At 39.4% G+C, this 20,503-nt stretch overlaps 1 protein-coding gene across 1 annotated transcript in view; it reads left to right on the top strand.

Annotated features, from left to right (window-relative positions):
* Positions 1 to 20,503, top strand: part of SBSPON (somatomedin B and thrombospondin type 1 domain containing) — a 45,860-nt gene that overhangs the window by 9,207 nt on the left and 16,150 nt on the right. The window contains exons 2-3 of the mRNA XM_036737177.1: positions 8,320 to 8,514; positions 17,590 to 17,680. Of these exons, the coding sequence (XP_036593072.1) occupies positions 8,320 to 8,514; positions 17,590 to 17,680 (286 nt within the window). The remainder of the gene's footprint in view (positions 1 to 8,319; positions 8,515 to 17,589; positions 17,681 to 20,503) is intronic.

The following is a 20,503-nucleotide window of genomic DNA, read 5'->3' as shown; positions in this document are numbered from 1 at the left end:
CATCTTGCTGAGTTCAAATCTGGCCTCAGACACTTACTAGCTGTGTGATGCTGCACAAGCCACTTAACCCTGTTTGCCTCAATTTCCTCATCCATAAAAATGAGCTGGAGAAGGAAATGAAAAACCACTCTAGTATCTTTGCCAAGAAAATCCCAAATGGGGTCATGAAGAGCTGTATGCTATTGAACAACAACAACAACAACAATCCCTGCCCTCAAAGAGCTTATAGTCTTCTGGGGGGAGGAAATATTACCAAAGACAAGTATATATGTAAAATAAACATAAGGTAATTTGGGGGGGGGGCAGTGGGATTTTGGTCAAGGTAGCAACTGTGAAAATTTGGAAAGGTCTCAAGTAGGTGGAAACTAGAGCTGAGCCTTGAATGAAGCTAGGGTTTCCAAGAGGCAGAGGTGAGGAGAGAGGGCATCCCAGGTATGAGGAACAGGCAGACTGTGTGCAAAGACATGAAGATGGGAAATGAATTATCTTGTGTGGAGAACTGTAAGTAAGCACGTTGAACTGGTATGTAGAGTACATGGAATGGGGGGAGTGGTAGGGTGGGGAGGAGGAATAATGGAAATATGTCTGGAAAGATAATTTGGAGCCAGAGTGTGAAAAGTTTTAAATGCTAAAAAAAAAAAGATTTTATATTTTTCTCAGAGGCAATAGGGAGTCACCAAAGCTTCTTGAGCAGAAGAATATTGCAGTCAGACTTGTGCTTTAAAGAAGTATCAGTATGGTTGTGGAAGGCATATTGGAAGGGGTGGGGTTAGAGAGACTGAGTGCAATTAGGAAGCTATCGCTTCCTAATTAATGAAAGATTATGGGCACCTAAACAAGGGTGATGGCCATGTGAATGGAGAGAAGGGGGAAGACAAAAGAGAAATTGTGCAGATAGAATTTACAAGGCTTAATGGAAGGGAAAACTTCCTAACAAGGTGAGCTATCCAAATGTGGAATGGTCTGTCTCACAAAGTAGATGCCTTTAAGAAAAGGATGGATGACCATTTGTGGAGTGCTTAGTAGGGGGAGTTCTTATCTAGGAGTAAATGGCCTCTGAAGGTTTCCAACTCTGAGACTGGGGGATTCGTGAGTCTGGATCTACATTACTTGCTTTCAGAGCATAGTGAGGACTCAAATGTTGCTGTACTATTCAGTTAGGTGGCCTGCAGTCAGAGAGATCTGACTTACTAGCTGTATCTATCCCCTGTCTGCCTTAGTTTGCTCAACTGTAAAATAGGATAATAACAACACCTACTTCCCAGGGTCATGAGGACCAAATGAGATAAGACTTGTAAAGTGTTGGTAAACTGTGCTTGTCACTTAGTAGGTGCTTAATAAATGCTTGTTTTCTTCCTTTCCTTCCTATGATTTAGCCAAAGGAACAGTTATTTTAGTCTATAAAGCTAGCTGACTATTGAAAAGGAACAGGATCAGAGTCTGATTTGGGGGAGGGAATAAGGGTTTCTAGCTAGACAGGACCCCGAGGGTCATGTAATCCAAAGTCCTCATTTGACTGATGGGGAAATGGAGCCTTAGAGAGTGAAGTGTTTTACTCAAGGTCATGTAGCTAGTAAATGGCAGAATCAAGATGATAATTCAAGTCTTCTAGCACCAGAGCCAGTAAGCTCCTTGGGTTTTTTATTCTTTTTGTTTTTTTTTTCTTTTCCTCCTGGATGCTTCCTCAAACAGTGTTTCTGCCTTCTAGTAGATGGATGGTGTGTGTGTGTGTGTGTGTGTGTGTGTGTGTGTGTGTGTGTCTATGTGCGTGCGAGCGCGCTCATGCACACACGCACTTGCGCTTGTGTGAGTTAAGATATTTGTTATCATTTGCAACTTTAGGGCATTTAAAAAAATTAACCTCTGCTATGAAACAACTTGCCTTTATTTCTGAAAATTCTATCTTAAAAAAATGTCCCACAAATATTTTTTGACCTGAGTTTGCAGTTTGTGAGAATACCATCAGTCAGCCTTTAGCACCATGGGCTGGGAGGGAGACTTGCTCTGAACCCAACTGGCACCTTCATGTGTGGGCTTTTAAATGAATACAGCATTAATACAATAATTCATAATGTCAACTTGTAATTTTTCTTAGTCATTCTGCACAATAAGTCTTGGTGCTAACTCATCGTTATTAATTATAGCCCACCTTATTTAGACAGTGGAACCAAAGCTAAGGAAGTCAGTGGGGAATTGTGTTGTGGCCTGAGCGACCATGCATCTCTGAATGCAGAACACAATGGCGTGGATTCTCCCATTTCAGGTCCAGCAAAGTACCACCTGAGGAGAAGGCAGAAAATTGTTCATTTGCTCCTGATTATAGTCGGGAGAGGCAGAAGAATGAAGTAATAATAGCTCACATTTCTCGAGTGCTTTGTTTTACAAACTATTTTCCCCACAACAAGCCTGTGAGGAGGAGTATACTGAGAAATATTTAACAGCTGGCTCTGGGGAGGCGGGGGAAGGGAAATGTACCACAAGACACACTTTTAATCTACATTATTAACATTTTCCCTATCACTTCAAGAAATAATAATAGCTAACATTTATCTAGCATTTACCATGTGTGAGGTACTACACTAAGTGCTTCACAGTTTTTATCTCATTTGATGCTCACAACAACCCTGGGAGGTGAGTGTTCCTATTATCCCCATTTTACAGATGAGGAAACTGAGGCAAATTGGGGCTAATTGACTTGCCTAGGGTCACACAGCTAGTAAGTGTCAGAGGCAGGATTTGAATTGAGGTCCTCCTGACTCCAGCACTCTGTACACTGTGCCACCTAGTCGTCCCAAGTCTAGAAAACCAACAATAAATCAAGCCCTTATTTATAGCATTTGTGATTTCCGAGGTATAAATGTTCATACTAAAAATTCAACAATCAGCTCTCTAGAGGCATTTGAGCTGCCTCCAGTGCACATCTGGACTCAGGCAACACATGTGTTATCCACATTTGTGGTCAAGGCACGGAGAAGCTTAGTGATTTGTCCATGGTTGTATGTTGACTAAGTGTCAAACCTGGACTGACCTAGATGTGATTCTGACCTGTACTCTTACACTTACCTCATTCTGCCTCATCCTTCTTCAAAGGGAAATCATGCCTGACTAATTTATTGACAATTGCTCTTGAGGAGGTAATGGAGGAAGGAGAAATCACCTCCATTCCATTTGGGGAACTGCACAGTGCTTTCAGTGACTTTAAACTATTTAGAACAATGTAAATTAAAAACAAGGTATGCGGGTAAATGTTTAATAATCTCTTCACCAAAAACGCATGACAGACTTTTAAGTCCAATCTGAGTTATTACCATCTTTGTCATCACTTTGTTAGTCCAGGCAATCAATAAAACAATAAATCATGTCTTCATCTGTGACATTTGCTGATTTCTGAGGTAGAAATGCTCACTCTGAAAATTTAGCAACTGACTTTTTGAGGCCTGGTTCAAGATGGCTCCAGCACATCCCTAAGTTTACAAATAACCCAAAGGGGAATAGGGCAGCTAGGTGGCAGAGTGGATTGAATGCCTGGCCTGGAGTCAGGAAGACTCATCTTGCTGAGTTCAAATCTGGCCTCAGACACTTACTAGCTGTGTGACCCTGGGCAAGTCATTTAACCCTGTTTGCCTCAGTTCCTCATCTGTAAAATGAGGTGAGGAAGGAAGTGGCAAACCACTTCAACATCTTTGTCAAGAAAACCCCAAATGGGGTCATGAAGAGTTGGATATGATTGAAAAATGACTGACCAGCAGAACAATGGGGAATGGGAGGATACATGGTGAGTATAAATAGTCCGTACTTCCTAACAATGCCTTTGGTTCAAAAAATGGTGCAAAAGAAGGTGGGCTGGTTATATATTGAGAATGAGAGACTGTAGGTGGATAACTTTTATAATAAGTTGGTAGCCCTGAATTACTAAAAGAAGAGGGTTCCAGACCTAGAATGGATCTTACAGATGATATAGTTAGGAGTATCAAAGTCTAAGAAACCCTGAGATTCTGTCTTTTGACTTAGGAAACCACAACTTAACATTATATTGTTTTATATTTTTACTTATTTTATTCAACATTTCTCAATTTTTTTCAATCTGGTTCTAGTCTCTTTGCTGTCAGCAAGTTTGATACCTCTAATTGAGTTCATCCCCTTTGTTTTACAGATGAAGAAACTGAGATCCAGCAAGACTAAGTGGCTTAGCCCAAGGTCAGCCAAGTAGTACAAAGTGGCAGAATCAGGATTCAGAGCCAAGGCCTCTTCCTTCAGATGGGGTAGTTTTAGTTTCCTCCTGTCTGTGCTGCTACGAAAGGAAGGCATGCTATGCACAGGGAGGTCCTGCTGGGAGGCTCTCTAGGGATACACAGACAAAAACAGCACAGAATGAGAAAGTATGGCACGTGAGAAAGTGAGATCTGCATAGTCTGAAGGAGCATCATTGTTTATGAGTCATTCAAAATATCAGAAGGCTATGCACTCGGGATGCCTTGATTTGTGGGTTTTTCCCTGATGCGGATAGAACTGATTTAGAGATTGAAAACAACGGGGGCAGGGATTTATTTAGTTTAGTTCCTAGCAATATTTGCATTTAGTAGGAGTATAATAAATGTTTTTCCTTTTTGAATGTTTTTGTCTTAAGTAGATTATTTATTATCTGCTGATAGAGCATTACTTCTATCTTCCTAATTCTCCTACCCTTTGGTACTTCCCTTCCTATATTCTCCCTGGTATATTGGAAAGAGCCTTGGATTTAGGGTCAAAGGACCTGAGTTCAGATACTAGCTCTGCTACTTACTATCAGTATGCCCTTGGGTAAGTCACTTAACCTCTTTAGGTCTTAGTTTTCTCATTTATAAAGTGAGGCATTGAACTAGATGACTTCCTCAAGAGGCAGCTTTCAACCCTAAATCAATCCAGTACACTTTACTCCCCCCAGTCCTTACTGTTTATTTTTTTAAATGCTGATTGATTAAAGTTCACTTGTCACCAAAATTCTTCATACTTTTAAGGGGTCCTAAGTTCTCTTCTTATTTTCTGAAGTCAAAGCCATGGTGAACAGCAACTTCATTTCTTCTTTTATTTCTTCCTCAGTTTCCCTCAAGGCCCAACAGGGGTACTGCTTCCTCCCTAGAATCTTTCCTGCTTCCTTCAACTGGAAGTGATTGCTCTTATTTCAGGCTTGTCATAGAACTCTGGATCACTACCTGGTATTTAGCACATTCTGTTTTATGTCCTGGTGTGTGTGTGTGTGTGTGTGTGTGTGTGTGTGTGTGTACCCTTCTTATTCCTCTGGAAAATTGTAAGTTCTTTGTGAGCCAAGGCCATGTCTCATTTGCCCTTTGTATTCTTATTGCTGGACAAAATGCCTTGCATACTTAGCAAATATTGACTGAAATGAATTTTGATAGAAACTGGTGACCTTGCTTTCTGGTATCTGTTGAATCTGTAATCCCTGGCTGCCAGCAAAGTACCCCAAATTCCTAGGATAGCCCCAAAGGATCAAATTTTAACTGAGTTTTCAGAAACTGGGAGATTGCAGTTAACTTGTAGTGATGACAATTCAGAATATCATGGAACAGACAAAATGTCCTGTCAGGTTTCATTAGTAACTAGTGAAAAAGAAATGGATACCAAGAATGCTGAATTTGGGAGGGATTTACAGAGATATGAGTTAAATTGAATGGGATAAGCATCAGAGGGAAAGGGTACTGAACAGTAATGCGTTAGATTTAAAATGAGATTGTTGTCATGCTGCTGTAATTATGTATGATTCTTACTTAGCATTCAATCCAGCTAGGAGCTCTGTTCTTCCCCTCCAGCCAGCCCTCCCCCCAAAAAACTAGTCCTTATTTAACTAAAAGAAATTGCAGTCAAAATAATCAAAAACACGAAAATAAATCAAGAATAGATTATTGTGTTTTATTATACGCAGGAAGGGAACAAACATTGTGTACAAATCTTTCAACTTGATGTTTCGGGGATTACCTTTTTATTTGTAACTATTTTCAAATGAATATATTCAATTTGTATCTCAGTTAAATCTCCTAAATATTGTATTTCAAGGTCCAAGAAACTTTCTGAATCTCTTTGATGGGTCTTTTAAAGTCATGGATTTTAAACAAAACAGGAAGCCTCATTCTGCCAAGTTCAAACCTGAAGCAACAGTAACAATGATAGAAAACAGTAACTTGAACTTGCAGTTTAGATTGTCTTTTCATCCAGGGACTTTAAATGGTTTTGGAACAAGCCAGATGAACTAAACAAAAATTTAAAGGTGAACCAAAATTTTCAAAGAAGTTTAGGATCTTAAATATACTCTAAAAGCGATTTTCATTTTCATCTTAGCTAGAGGCTTATCCCATGTAGCTATGTAATAAGAAGGGTAGGTTGAGAAAAAGACCTGAGGGAAAAGAGAAAGTGTGCTGAAGATCTGGAGAGTTTTGAAACTGAAGGGTTTAAGCTGGAGAATAAGGGGAGAGAGGATGAAGTTGAATGTGCCCCTCAGGGTGCTACTAAGGTAAAGGGATTGACAGTTTTCATGTTGAGGAACCCCCAAGTAGTTGCTACAAGAAAGTGGAAGAAGTGGAGATCTTGATTCTGGGAAAATATGGTGAAAAGGAAGAATTTTCTAGGGAGCTCTTTGAAGTAGGTGTTGCTTTTCTTTCTGCCAGGGCAAGTACTTGTTATCTATGCTCAGGTTGGCCTTCCTCCCAGAAGAGAAGAGAAAGGGGCTTAAGAACATTTGTTCACTTTCCAGGTTATCAGGAAAATAAGTGTTCTTTGAAAAAACAGAAGGTGAGAGAGGTCATTTGCCAAGGGAAGAGACAAATAGTGATACTTGGTGACTCCATGATGAGAGATACTGAAGCAGCTCTTTGCCAAACTGACAAAGTCAACAGAGAGCTCTGCAGTTTTTCCTGGGAATGTATGAAAGATGTGATGTATATGATGTATAAAAGATATCCAGTCATATAGCCACTCACTCCCCAGATAGTGATTCACATAGGTGAAAGTGCTAGCTTCCTAAGTACAAGACAGGAGAGGCATGGCTAGAGTGCAGTTTGCATGAAACAAGAATGAACTCTGCAGGCTCAGTAACGACATGGCATTCACAAAACATAGCAGCAATCTTTGCTTTGCAAACCTTAAAGCACCACATAAATGCTAGTGATCATTAGTGGTGTTGTCATCACTGTCATTGTCACTATTATGATCCTTTATCTCATTCTAAATCCTGAGGGACATAAATCCAAAAACCAACAGGATCTCTTCAAAATCTTTTCTTGGCCATTAAATTGTCATAATGCATTTTGAAAAAAAACCCAATGATATTTAAACTTGAAATCCTGGTCTCTGGCTTCTTGAGACAACCTAAACATGACTCAATAGCAAATTTGGTAAACAGATATCTCAGTCTTTTTAGAGGAACATGGTATTTGACCTCATATGTTCTATCAAGTGAATGGGGAAATAGAATCAATCCATGGGAAACTGGGAGTAGCTAGCCTCATTCTGCCCACTGGGGACATTACTCTTGCCTTCACAGTGTTCAGGTCAGTTCTAGGAAACTTGTGCCACCCATAGAAATTTGTCTCCTTTCTCAAGCTGCCTTGAAAGGTCTTGTTTTATCTTGGGCAGATTGACTCCTGAGGCATTTCTAGAAGTCAAGGTTATAGTCTGAGGTTCTCTTAATATCTTATGACATATGGAGAAAGCTCTGAACTAGGAAGGCCTGGGTTCATGTTCTGGCTATGCCAATGATTTGTGATACTTAAACCTCACCAGCTCTCAGTTTATTCATCTGTAAACTGAGGGGGTTATACTAAATGATCTCTAAGGTTCTTTCAGCTCTAGCATTCCCTGTCTCTTAGTTCTCAGTGATAGGTACTGAATCTTCTGGGATGGGCCTACTCTAGGCTAAGTCTTCTTGGCTTTGCTTCATACAGATCAAGATTAGACCTTTTCTAGCACAGCATTTATTTTTTTAATGGACCCTTAAATCCACTTTGGGGTTTTGAGAGAAGGGTCCCTGCAGGTTCACCATCTATCATGAATGGATAGAGTGGGTTTACCAAGCCATTTGGTGCACTGTGATAATTCTGATGTCTGGTATGTGTTGTAAGACAATCATAGTTCCTGCAAAAGTTGTAAGGGCAAGATAAATGGAAATAATCTGAGGACTTATATTCTACCTATTCAACTGGATATCAGCCAAAAACAAATTTAGATAGTGTTGAACTTTAAATCCTACATTAGAAAAGACAGTGGGGTGCCAACATGATCCACTGGAGAAGTTCACCGCCATAAATGTGTTGTCATTTTACTTTTTAGCTCGCCCATGCATTGTGGGAGAATGGAGTCCTTGGAGCAGTTGTACAGACCAGTGTAAACCTGCAATACGTGTGCGGAGACGTTATGTGCAGCAGGAACCTCAGAATGGTGGGGAACCTTGCCCACACCTTGAAGAGAAAGCTGGCTGTCTGGAATACACAACTTCCCATGGACAGGATTGTGGGCATTCATATGGTACTCCTGTTCGTCATTGTTGTTATCTTCCTGTAATAGTACTCTTTACTATTTCATATAAAAATGATTATTTATTGCTATTAGAGAAAAAAGCTCTCTTGGGCCAAGGTTGGGAAGTGGGAAGAGGGGAAAAGAGGAAATGGGATGCATTCTAAAAATGTGATTCTGAGAAGAGGTTCATAGGCTTCACCAGACTGGTCCATGATACAACCCCTATGCTGAAGGAATGATTGACCAATCACAAATGCCTTCCTTCCCACCAACTTTTCTCACATAGTCTATCGGACATGTTTCTTCAAGCCCTCTGACCCATTTATGCACAGTAACATAGAAAATATATCATACTAAGTACAGTGATACAATGATGCCCCCAAATGGCTTGTGCTGTTATCCTAAGCTATAGTGTTTAGGACTAATGCTGATAACAAAGTACTTAGCTCAAAATATGGTAATTTTTCATATGAGGAAACGGCTGACTCTGCATCTCACTTTGGAATAAAAATAATAGCTAACATATAGCACATAATAAACACTTATAAATGCCTAATATGTTTCAGGCACTGTGATACAATTTCATAGGAGCATTTTCTCCATTTTGAACATACATACATAAGGGAAATTTTCCCTTAAATGGTATAAAAATACCCTAAGTAACAAATCTCCATTTTAATTATAAGGGTAGCAATACCAAGTTTATAATTAAGTAGTCTATATTCTTAACACCCAGAAACACAATTGCTCAAAAAAAGGAGGTTATTCAAAATTGAAGGTTCACAACTAATGGGTTTTTGCGCATAGTATCTCTTTTAAAAAGGGGCAGGGATAAATGGACTTTTAGGACCTATCAGTTTTTTCCCTTAAAACATATTTTTCGTCTCTCAATTTAAAAAAAAAAGCTAGTCCCACCCAGCCTTTGGCTGCTAGAATGGACTGGACAATTGAAGTTTTTGTTTGTAAAATCCTTTGATAAGATCCCACAACACTGTCCTGTGACACAACAAACTGTCACTGTTATGTCTCTCTTTACCACTGGCCACAGGAAGAGCATAGAAATCCTAGATTTAGTGCTGGGAGTACATTTAGAGGTGATCAAATCTAATCCCCTCATTTTATAGTGGAGGAAACTGATACCCAGAGAAGTAAAGTGTTCAAAATGAAATTCATTATCTTTCCCCTTAACCTCACTCCACCCCACCCCAATACTGTAGAAGGCAACATCCTCCTCCTAGTCCCTTAGGCTCCAACCTGGATGTCATCCTGGACTGTTCACCATCTCTTACCTTCCCCCCCCCCCCACCCCAATCCAAGCTGTTGCCAAGACCTGTCATTTTCAACTTTACAACATCTCTCCAATATGTCCCCTTCTTTTCTCTGACTGCCTTCATTCTAGAGCAGTCCTTCCTCATCTCATGCCTGCATTATTGCAATAGCCTGCTGGTGGGTCTGCCTGCCTCAAGTTTCCTCACTCAAATCCATCCTCCATTCAGCCACTAAAGTGATTTGCCTAAAATTTAGGTCCAGTCATGTCACTTCCTACTCAACAAATTCCAGAAGCTCCCTATTGCCTGTGGGAGCAAATACAAAATATTCTATTTGGCATTCAAAGCCCTTCATAACCTAGCACCCTCTTAGCTCTCTAGTCTTATTATACCTTATTCCCTACTACATACTCTTTGATCCAGTAACATTGTCCTCCTAGCAGTTCCACTAGTAAGACACTCCATCTCTTGGTTCTGGGCATTCATTCTAGCTGTGACCCACACCTAGAATGCTTTTCCTCCTCCACTCTGACTGCTGACCTCTCTGGCTTCCTTCAAGTCCCAGCTAAACTTCCACCTTCTATAGGAAGCCTTCCCTAACCCTCTTAATTCCAATGTCTTCTCTCTGTTTATTATTTCCTGTTTATCCCACATATAGCTTGCTTTGTTCATATTTGCTTGCACGCTTTCTGCCCCATTAGATCCTGAGTTCCTTGAGGGCAGGAATTGTTTTTGCCTCTTTTTGTATCTCCTGCACTTAAGATAATTTGTGGAATGTAATAGGCACTTAATAAATGTTTATTTATTGATTGCCCAAAGTAGTGCATCTAGTAAGTGGTCTTGCTGGGAAATGAACCAACCCTTCAGACTTTAAATCAAGTGACCTTTTTTAGTCCTTCACCATTAAGAACACATTTGATACTCACACATCTAGGTCAGGTACAACTATTTCGGGGAATGCTGTGAAATGCATGCCAAAGGCAACAGAAAAAAATTTTCAGTGGAAAAAAAGTACATCGGCTGGCTAGGTGGATGAAATTTGTCCCAACTTCCCCCCCCAACCCCCACCCCCTGCTTTTTTGTCCCTACACTTTGCTCTTACCTCTTAGAATTCCTTGTTTCTGGTCCACAGATTCCTGTTTCATTCATTGTCTTCTGGCTCTCCAAAGGGCCATACTATGGTACCCTGCCTAGTCTGCCTTTCTCTAAAATGCCCTTCCCCTATTTCTTTCCCAAAGATAGAAGAAATGGGATTTGGTTATCTGGTTGAAGTCCTTTATGCTAAGGATAAGGTTAACTCTCTAAGGAGGTGTTTGTATTTTAAAAGAGGTCTTAGTTCATCCAAATTAATCCGTAACTGGTCTCATCTATAGAGATCTCTCCTGTGGGGAGGGGACAAGGCCAAATGCTTCTTGTATTCCTTTACCTTCACAATCCCTTACTGCCTAGTGGGTAGAGTGCCTCAAGGCAGCAGAGGTCTTACATCAGTCAGTGTGTAAGCATTAAGCATCTACTATGTGCCAGATACTGTGCTAAGCATTGGTGATTCAAAAGGAGGCAAAAAACAATCCCTGCTTGCAAGCTGCTCACAAACAAGCAACATTACAGAGTGAGTAGGAAAAGGGGGCTCTCAAGGAAAGGCCTCACATTTTTTCTTCAGTAAAATAGGAGCCAATGTTCTCAGCTCAGAAGAAGGAGGAAGGTGATCCATGGAAGGTTTCAGAGGGATATAAAGATTTGGAAGAGCTGTTGTGGTGAGTGGGATAGTACGTTAATTCAAAAGATGAAGAAGGATTGCCTAGCAGCATTAAGGGTCCATTTGAGCTTATTTAACATAAGTTTGTAGTGGACTTCTTAAGAATGGTTGCTTTATTTTTCTCCACCTTCATTCAGAAGCCCATACATAGGAGCAAAGGCAGCAGATGGCAGGAATGATCCAAGACTGAGGCTTGGCAGGACACAAGAAGTAATAGGATGAAGAGACCAGGGACTCAAGAGGACAATGTAAAGTTGAAGTTGTTCACTAAGAGGTGATGACGGGGAAAGGAGGAGAGTTTGGCTAGTGCCAGGATGATGGCCTGGGAGAAAAGTGGGGATGGGGTTGAAGGTTTGGAGGCCATGGTGTACATGAAGAACAAGCTTTAGTATTTGAAGGGAGAGAGATGTGGAAAACCAATAGATTGTGAGCAGAGAATTTCAGAGCTCATGAAACTGGAAGTGGCGAATTTGTGGATGATGGCAAGAGAAAGTTGCGAACATTTTCATTTATGGCTAGGCTGGGGTAGAGGAGTAGGTCACGGGAAATGAAGAAATTGAAGAACTGGGAGGTTAGAGTGTTTAAGGAAGTATATGTATATTGAAGTCTCCTAGTAAGAAGTAAGGAGTTGGGGAGGAAAGAAAGATTGTGATCCGTGCACTGAATTCATTGAGAACACAAGGGAATTTGTCCTGGAAATTTGTAAACAAGAGCTACCAGTATGTCAGTGCCCTTTCATTCTTCACCAGGAGGAGCTAAGGACTTCAACTTGGTAACCAGCTTCTGAAATTTTGTTGGCCCCAAGATCAGTCAGTTAACAATAATTTAGTAAGTGCTTACTGTGTCTAAGGCATTGTGCTAATTGCTGGGGATAAAAAGAAAGTCAAAGAAACAGTTCTTGCCCTCAAGGAGTTTATATCCTAATGGGTGAGAAAATACCTAAATAGATACAAAATATGCACAGAATAGGTGGAAGTAGGTTTAAATGATTAGTTCCTACCCCTTTTAGAATCATGAACCTTTAGGATTCTTTGATTTCTTGACCTTCCTCTAATATTCAGAGTGCTGTTAGACACATCAACAAGTACACACATTTAAGTTTTAATTTCGCTTTGATAATTTTAAAGACTTTAATGATACTCCTTAAGATATTGGAAATACTCAAACACTTCCGATGGGGGCAGAACCACAGTAACAATCACTGGACCTAAGGAGAAGCTCTGTAATGAAATAGCTCAATCCTGCTTAGTAGGAAAAATGAATCCACCAAAGGGATCACTTTGAAGTTCACACTATTTGAAGTTATAATTATATAAAATATGGTTGTTGATCCCAGCCCAGTGGAAATATGCTGTGGAAATTGCAATAGTTTACCACTTTGGGGGATTAATTATTCCCACTAAATTAGGACCTAGCTTTATTGGTTGGATAGATTGATAATCCAATCAAAAAGGATGTATTAAGTGTTTATTATGTGCCAGGCAGTGTGCTAAGCAAAGAAAGGCAAAAATAGTCCCTGCTTGGAAGGAACTCTTCTTCTTGTGAGGGGGACAAGATGTAGATAATTAGGTACATTTAAGATACATACAGAGTAGGTGGAAGATAATTTTGGAGAAGACTCTTGAATCTGGTGGAAAGGCCTTATAGACTAGTGGCCTGGAAAGGGTTTCTGTCATTATGTAATCCAACCCCTTTTTATGATAAAAATGAAGTTCTGAGAAGTCACATGTCGAGGGTTTAAGCTTAAGGTCACATAGCTAATAAATGAGGAGAGAGAATTTGAACCCAGATCTTTTGATTGCATATCTATTTCCCCCCACCCCCTACTATGTCATGAAACTTCAGAGGCTTTAGAGTTGGATGGGACCTTAGAAACCACCTAACTAACCATCTCACGTTGCAGATGAGGTAATTGAATCCACCAAAGATGGAAGGATTTGTTTGATTTTATGAAGTCAGTTGATGGCAGAACCAGCACTAGAACCCAGATTTTTTGACTTCCTATTTATTATTCATTTCTTTAGCTCTTCTAGCTTGCCAATTACCTGAGGTTGTACCCAAAGAAGGGCCCATCCTATCTTCTTGAAGAACTCCTTCCTCCTCCCCTTTTCACCTGCCTCATATTGTCACTATAAGCCTGCCATTCATAGCCTTGGATAAATGCAAATCAAACAGAAAAGAAATCCTACCCTGATCCTGTACCACACACAACTTCTTTCTCACTTTTCTTCTTCCTGCAGACCTCCTTTCTGCTTGTCACATTCTAAAACACATTAAGTTCATGTCTGTTAAAGACATCTCTGTTAACCTCCATCATTTGTACTGAAACAGTAATGGTGGATTCTAGTAACTGAGAGCTACAGGTTAAATAAAGGTCTGGTTAAGATTAGAGCAGTTGGGGCAAGTGCAAATGAAAATTGGATGGATGTCTCCACCAAAGTTATTTTTAAAGATGAGTCTAGTGCAAGGCTGTCCAAAATGCAGCCTGCCATGAGATTTATGCGGCCTGCCTACAAGCATAGAAATTTACATAAATGCTTTAGTTTAAACCAAGCTGAGCTACTGCAGAGCTCTCACTAAAATGGCAAATCAAAATATATTGTCTGTTGTTTCAATAAAAACCTAAGGTTGGATGGCCCAGTCTAGTGGGAAGAGTGCTGGATTTAAGGTAGGAGAGCCTGCATTTAAATTCTTGTAGGGCAACTCACAACCTTTTTGCCTTTGGAAAAGTCTTTTAACATTTCCAACTTAAAGTTTCCTCATCTGAGAATAAGGGAGTGGGGGTGGGGGTGGGGGTGCACAGAATGGCTGCTAAGGTTCCTTCCAGCTCTAAATCTATGATGTACCATGATTACTCTTTATTTGTAAAGTCATCAGTTTTCTACTGATTGATCCTTATGAGGACTTATTTACAATTTCAAAGGGACATGAAATAAAACCTTTATCAGAAAAAAAGATAAGGGTCTGGTTAGAGAGCTATTATCACTGAAGTTGGACCTTAAAGCCTTTATTTGAAGTTTTAATTGAGGGTTGGTTCAAATGACCATTTTCTACTTTATGAATATGAGTAGATTTCTATCATAAACATGAGGCATAAAATCCATATTAATATACATGCTTCTTATTCCTTTGAATCATTTAATGTTCGTGGATCTTTTCCCCTGTTGTATATTGTGCTTTATAAACTTCAAGCTACCAGGTAGATATTACTCTTATATTCCCATTTATTTTCTGTTTCCACATTATTTTTATAGACCAGTGATACATAATCAGCTTTTGTGAACACCTAAGATCTCTCCATTAGCTCAAAGGGCATTAAATACTTTTCAAAATCAATTAATTTCACCATAATTTTTAAGTGAAATATATACCATATATTATTTTTACAAGTGTAGGTTTTTACAAAATCATACATGTAGTAATGGATTGTTGCAGGTCCCTCAAAGAAGAAATTGTTCAACAAATGATTAAATATATTATCTGTGAATGCTAATGGTCACTAGTGCAGAGAAATATGGAGTAATACTGAAGGAGAAAAGGATTTCTAAAATAAAATCACAAGCTTATTTTTTAAGTAAAAAAAGATAAAGCTATAATAATTGTAATCAGTGTAGAACTGTCTACGCCCAGGAAGCCTGGTCTTTCCACAGAATCACAGAGACTGAGACATTGACTAAACTACTTTGGAGAAATCATAGTGATTTTAATCTGGTTATATTGGCCATGGACTTAGGGGAAAGGGCACAATCATACTTTCAGGGGACTCTGCTGGCAAGATCATAGCTACCCAGTTTCCGTCTTCTACAGTTACATGTAGGTGATAAATAATGATGGTCAGTTAAAGGAATGGAGGCTTCAGAGCTGAAAAAAATCTTAGGGATAATTTAGCCTAACCCCCTCATTTTATAGAGGCAGAAACTGATATCTATAGAGGTGAAATGTCTTTCCCAAGTTACACAAATGACTGGGTTTTATATCTAGTTTTCTTTCCATTATGCCATGATAAGTTATTAGGTGTGCATTTTGTCACCTCAGATCCTTCTCTAGGGGAGGATTTTCTTTCCTTTTATTCCCTTAGTCATTATAGCAGGGTGGGTAGATAGCGCTTGAATTTGGATAGCCTGCCCCCTTCCTGTGGACAGTCACCATGTCTTGGGCTGAATCTAATCTAAGTGAAGAGCTTCACTTGTGTCTAAGCTTTGAATTAAGAGCAATTTGTTTAAACTTTTGTATGAACATATTGTACCATTAAAAAATAAAAATAAATCCAAGGTATAGGGATTGAAAAGTTCACGGGCCATTTTTATTATGATGCTGTATTTAATAGCAGATGATTTTTTTCCTTGCTTAAGCGAATGAAAACATGATCACTCAAGTAACTAGAAATGGGGAAGTAATTAGGAACACAAAATACTTTAGGTGTGCTCATCATTAGAGACCAAGTCTGAAATGAAAGAGGAAAGAGTCCCAGTACTAGAGCAGCTTTAGATAACTGGAGCTGTGGCATATATGTGTATATATACACACATATAGACATATGTATGTGTGTGTATATATATATGTATACCTAATATGTGTGTGTGTGTGTGAGAGAGAGTGTGTGTGTGTATGTGTGTGTGTGTGTGTGTGAGAGAGAGAGAGAGAGAGAGAGAGAGAGAAAGAGAGAGAGAGAGAGAGAGAGAGAGAATAAATGAAGGAGGGGGCAATCTGCTGGAGAAGATGGGAAGAAATGAGATCACTTGTAGGAAAGTATAGAGGAGACAGTATAGATACAAAAGAAAAGAAAAAAAAGTTAAAAAGGAGAGAGAAGAAAGGCTCTCAACCTAGGTGTCATCCTGACTCCTCATTCTCTCACCCCCTATATCTAAACATTTACCAAATCTTGTTGATTCTATCTTTGTAACATCTTTCCTTTATGCCCTTTTCTTTCCTCTGACACTGTTGTAAGCTTGGAGCAGGGCCTCATTGCAAATACCTGGGCTATTACAATAGACTACTACAAGGTTGGTTTCCTTGCCCCAAGTCTTTCCTCATTCCAGTCCATCGTACAATCAGCTGCCAAACCGATCTTTCTAGAGCACATTTGACCATGTCACCCCTCTACACTCTTCACCCTGACCCGTTCAATAGTTTTCAATGGCTCCTTGTTGCCTTCAAGATTTAGCTAATATTTTGCCTTCTGCAAGAAGCCTCTCTTGGTCTCCCTTAATTCTGATGCCTTTGCCCTGAGATTATCTCCATTCTTTCCTGTGTATATCTTTTTTGTACATAGTAGTTTGCATGTCCTCTCTCTCATTAGATTGTGAACTCTTTGAAGGCATGGACTTTGAAGGCATTTTTTTTCTATACCCAGAGCTTAGTACAGTGTCTGGTACATAATAAGTGCTTCATAAGTGTTCATTAACTTGACCTACCTCTTTTTAAATATATCTCATTTAGTTCTTTTTGTACTTGCCATTGTGTTTTTCCTCTTCTCTTCTTTTCCCTTTTTAGTATATTTTATTTTTGAGGCTAGATTTCCCTACGTCTGTCAGACTGGAAGTACAGAGGCCACTTTTGAACCCCAAACTAATGCTAATCATCTTGAAAGATTTAACCTCCATTTTTCTGACCTGGGCTAGTTTGCCCCTACTTACTTAGGTGTCTTACTTTCTCTCTCCCCACTACTACTCCATCCAGGGGTTTGCCACATTGCTGCTAGACTTAGTTCTGACACCAAGTCTGCATTACCTCTACTGCAGCTTGGAACTCCTGAACTCAAGCAATCCACTAAACTCAGGCTCTCCAGTAGCATGGACTACAGACATAGGCCATACATAGGCATCCTGAAGTCATGGATGTGAGCCCCATTTCCTTCCTTCCCATAAAGTATGTGTGCAGACTTCTCTAAAATATAGTTAAGGGGATATTTCTATTTGCTGTCTCATGACTAGCTTGATAGGTCATGGGAAACTTAGAACTTTTCAAGATACATGTCATAAAGCCAAAAGGCTGGAAACGCTACTTTTTTACACTTTATTTTTTAAACTGTATGTTTTAATACAATCCTTTCCTTTGCAGTTCCTGCTTTTATCACTACCTCTGCATACAACAAGGAGAGAAAAAGACAGGTGGTATCTCCACAGTGGTCTGCAGACACAGGGGATGCTGGGTAATTTTTGATTTAAAATTTGAAGGTCGAATAGTCAGGCCAGTAATGAAAAAGTCAAGCCTGTTGTGTACATAGGCATAATCCAATTTAAATAATTGAATTTGCTATTTTATCGACTTGAATAGTGCATTTATTCTTTCTGAATTTAAACTCCGCTACTACCACAGAACAGGGAATATATGTCTTCTTTCTAGTTTTATGAATGCCATAAAGATTAAATTAGGTTTGAATTCTAAGCTCTTTGCAGAAAGATTCTCTATAAAAACGTAACTGCAAGATCACATACCTAGAACTGGAGGACCTTGGATCATCCAATCTGATCCTTTCATTTTATGGAGGAAGAAAATGAGACCCAGAGAGGTGACTTCCTCAAGGTGGTATGGGTAGTAATGATCATACCACTTTGTGAATTAATGCACTTTGGTATAATGGAAAGAGAGCTGGAATTGGTACTGGGAATTCTCAGCTTCATACTTACTAGCTATATGACTGGGGGCAAATCACTTAAATTCTCACATCCTCAGTTTCTTCATCTGTAGAATTTGGGAAATAATATTTTCTCTGCCTGCCTGACAGGATGGCTATGAATAGCGCACTTTGTGAACCTTAAAGCACAATACAAACTTGAATGATTATCAATATTTATAGAGTCTAGGTAGGTTCTACAGACAACAGCATACCATCTGCTAGGTGCACTTCAAAATGGCATATACAGTACTTGTAAAAACCTCAGATTTGTATAAATGCTCCCTACTTTTCCCACAACAACCCTTGAGGCAAGTAGTAAAAGTACTGTTACTTCATTTTACAGATGAGGAACCTGAGGCTAACAGAGATTATGTGACTTGTCCATATTCACAAAGTTAATGTGCCAGAGGCATGATCTGAATGTGAATCTCCTCATTCTAACTCCAACATCCTTTCTTTTCTACCACAAGGATATCTCAGCATGTGAAAGATAATTGAGCTGGGAAAAAGTTCCTTCCAATAGATCATGTAGTTTATTAATCTGCCTGTAGATAAGACTTTTGAGAACAGGATAGATACTTCAAACATTATTCTCCAACCTTCCTTAGTCATCTATCACAGTTCTTTATTTTCAGAAGTCTTTCTTTGTAGCTCAGCAAGGAAGTAATAGCGTCAAAGTGATATTATCTGCAATTGCCTTTGGATGTTTCTTCTTTGTTTTTATATTAGAGCTATAAATAAAATGATATTTAAATCTCAAATCAACATGACTTATGTTGTTAGATTTCTCTTTGTTTTTAATAACTCTGAAAATCCTCACCTACACCTGGAAGTTCTCCTTTGAGAACTATTCATAGATTGTTAGAATCTCTTCCATTCTATCCACTCATGACTGTTGGAATTAACCTATTTTCCATGGGTCTAATACAGAAATTCTCCAAGTGTGATCCAGGGATCACAGAGATCCCTGAGACCTTTTCAGGGTGTCCACAAGTTTGAAATTATCTTCATAATACTAAGATGTTTTAATTTCTAATATAATAAATAATGATAGATCATAAGCCACATCAACAAAAGCTCTTTGAGGAAAAAGTTTGAGATCTGTTAGTCTATTAAAACACAAAATGTCTTGAAGGCATGCTGCCTTTCTCAACCTTAATTTGTCTAACTTTGTAAAATTCTTTGAAAAGTAGGCAACATTGACTCTGCTAATGTATTAGAAGGGTTTTGTTTTTCTTGTTTTGGGGGGAAAGGGATAAAGGATAACAGGGATAACAAAGAAATGCTCAACAATTGAAAAAATACAATTAAATAAAAATGTAAACAAGAGAAGCTAAAATTCCTTCTTACACATGATTTAATAACTGTGTCCACGAAACAAGATATCAGATGTTTTGCTTTGTAGGAGTGACTGATTCATGGATTAGGAAGAGAAAAGATGATAAAGATAAGTCAACAAATAAGCCACTAATCCAAAAATGGAGAGATCACCAAAGAACTGCTTTTTTCACTACATGTTCCAAGATAAAAAAATGTTGTGACAGTACTTATAGTTTGCACTTGGATGAGCAGCCCTGAAAAGGGCTTGGCAAGCACTCTCACTAGAGCTCCCTGAACATCCCATACACCACTCATCCACCTTTGGTGTCCACCTTTACTCAACTCTCGCCTGTGTTTCCAAGAAGTTGTGGCATGTGTAGCAGCCACACCCCAGTAAAACTGTCATGGCAGATGGGCTAAACCAGGCTGAGATTTCAAATCTGTTGGTGAGTTAGGGGGATGTTTACCCCAAGCACGTGAAGACTTCCCTCATCAAAATGTTTGGATGAGAACAATTTGTTCCAACGGTCAAGAAGGCCACTAAAGCAGGCATTGTGGAGCACTTAGAGCTTGGTCAAACACTGAAGACATACGCTGCATCCCAGGCCATCACCAGTTGTCCTGAGTTTTGTCCTGCCACTGGACTTTGATGACTCTGGAAGATAGAATGAAGCTGATGACTTTGTGCAACTCTGCTTCACTTAAATCCAATTCACAAGCAAGTCAAGACATCACTCCATGATGTCATTGGGCAAACAACAATTTTACATTAAACAAAGTACCTTTCTCATAACATCCCTGTGGGTTAGATAGTTATGGGAGCTGGGGGTGGTATCCCTCCCCCGCCCCTCTCTCTTTATCTTTGGACGAGGAAGTCGAGAATGAGAAAGCTTGAGTCCAGAAGGTTTTTGGGCTGGGTTTCTGGTTGTTTTTCAGTCTGACAATAAAAAAATTCTAATTATTGGGATGCTTCCATGGAGTGGAATAGTTACGTGCAAAGCTGGGTGCCAAGCCATGGCTTCTGATGCCAAGTTA

The sequence above is a fragment of the Trichosurus vulpecula genome, chromosome 1 (assembly GCF_011100635.1).
Source record: "Trichosurus vulpecula isolate mTriVul1 chromosome 1, mTriVul1.pri, whole genome shotgun sequence".
Taxonomy (NCBI): Eukaryota; Metazoa; Chordata; class Mammalia; order Diprotodontia; family Phalangeridae; genus Trichosurus; species Trichosurus vulpecula.
The sequence above is the reverse complement of the archived record's forward strand: the minus strand, read 5'-3'. Positions and strand labels throughout refer to the sequence as shown.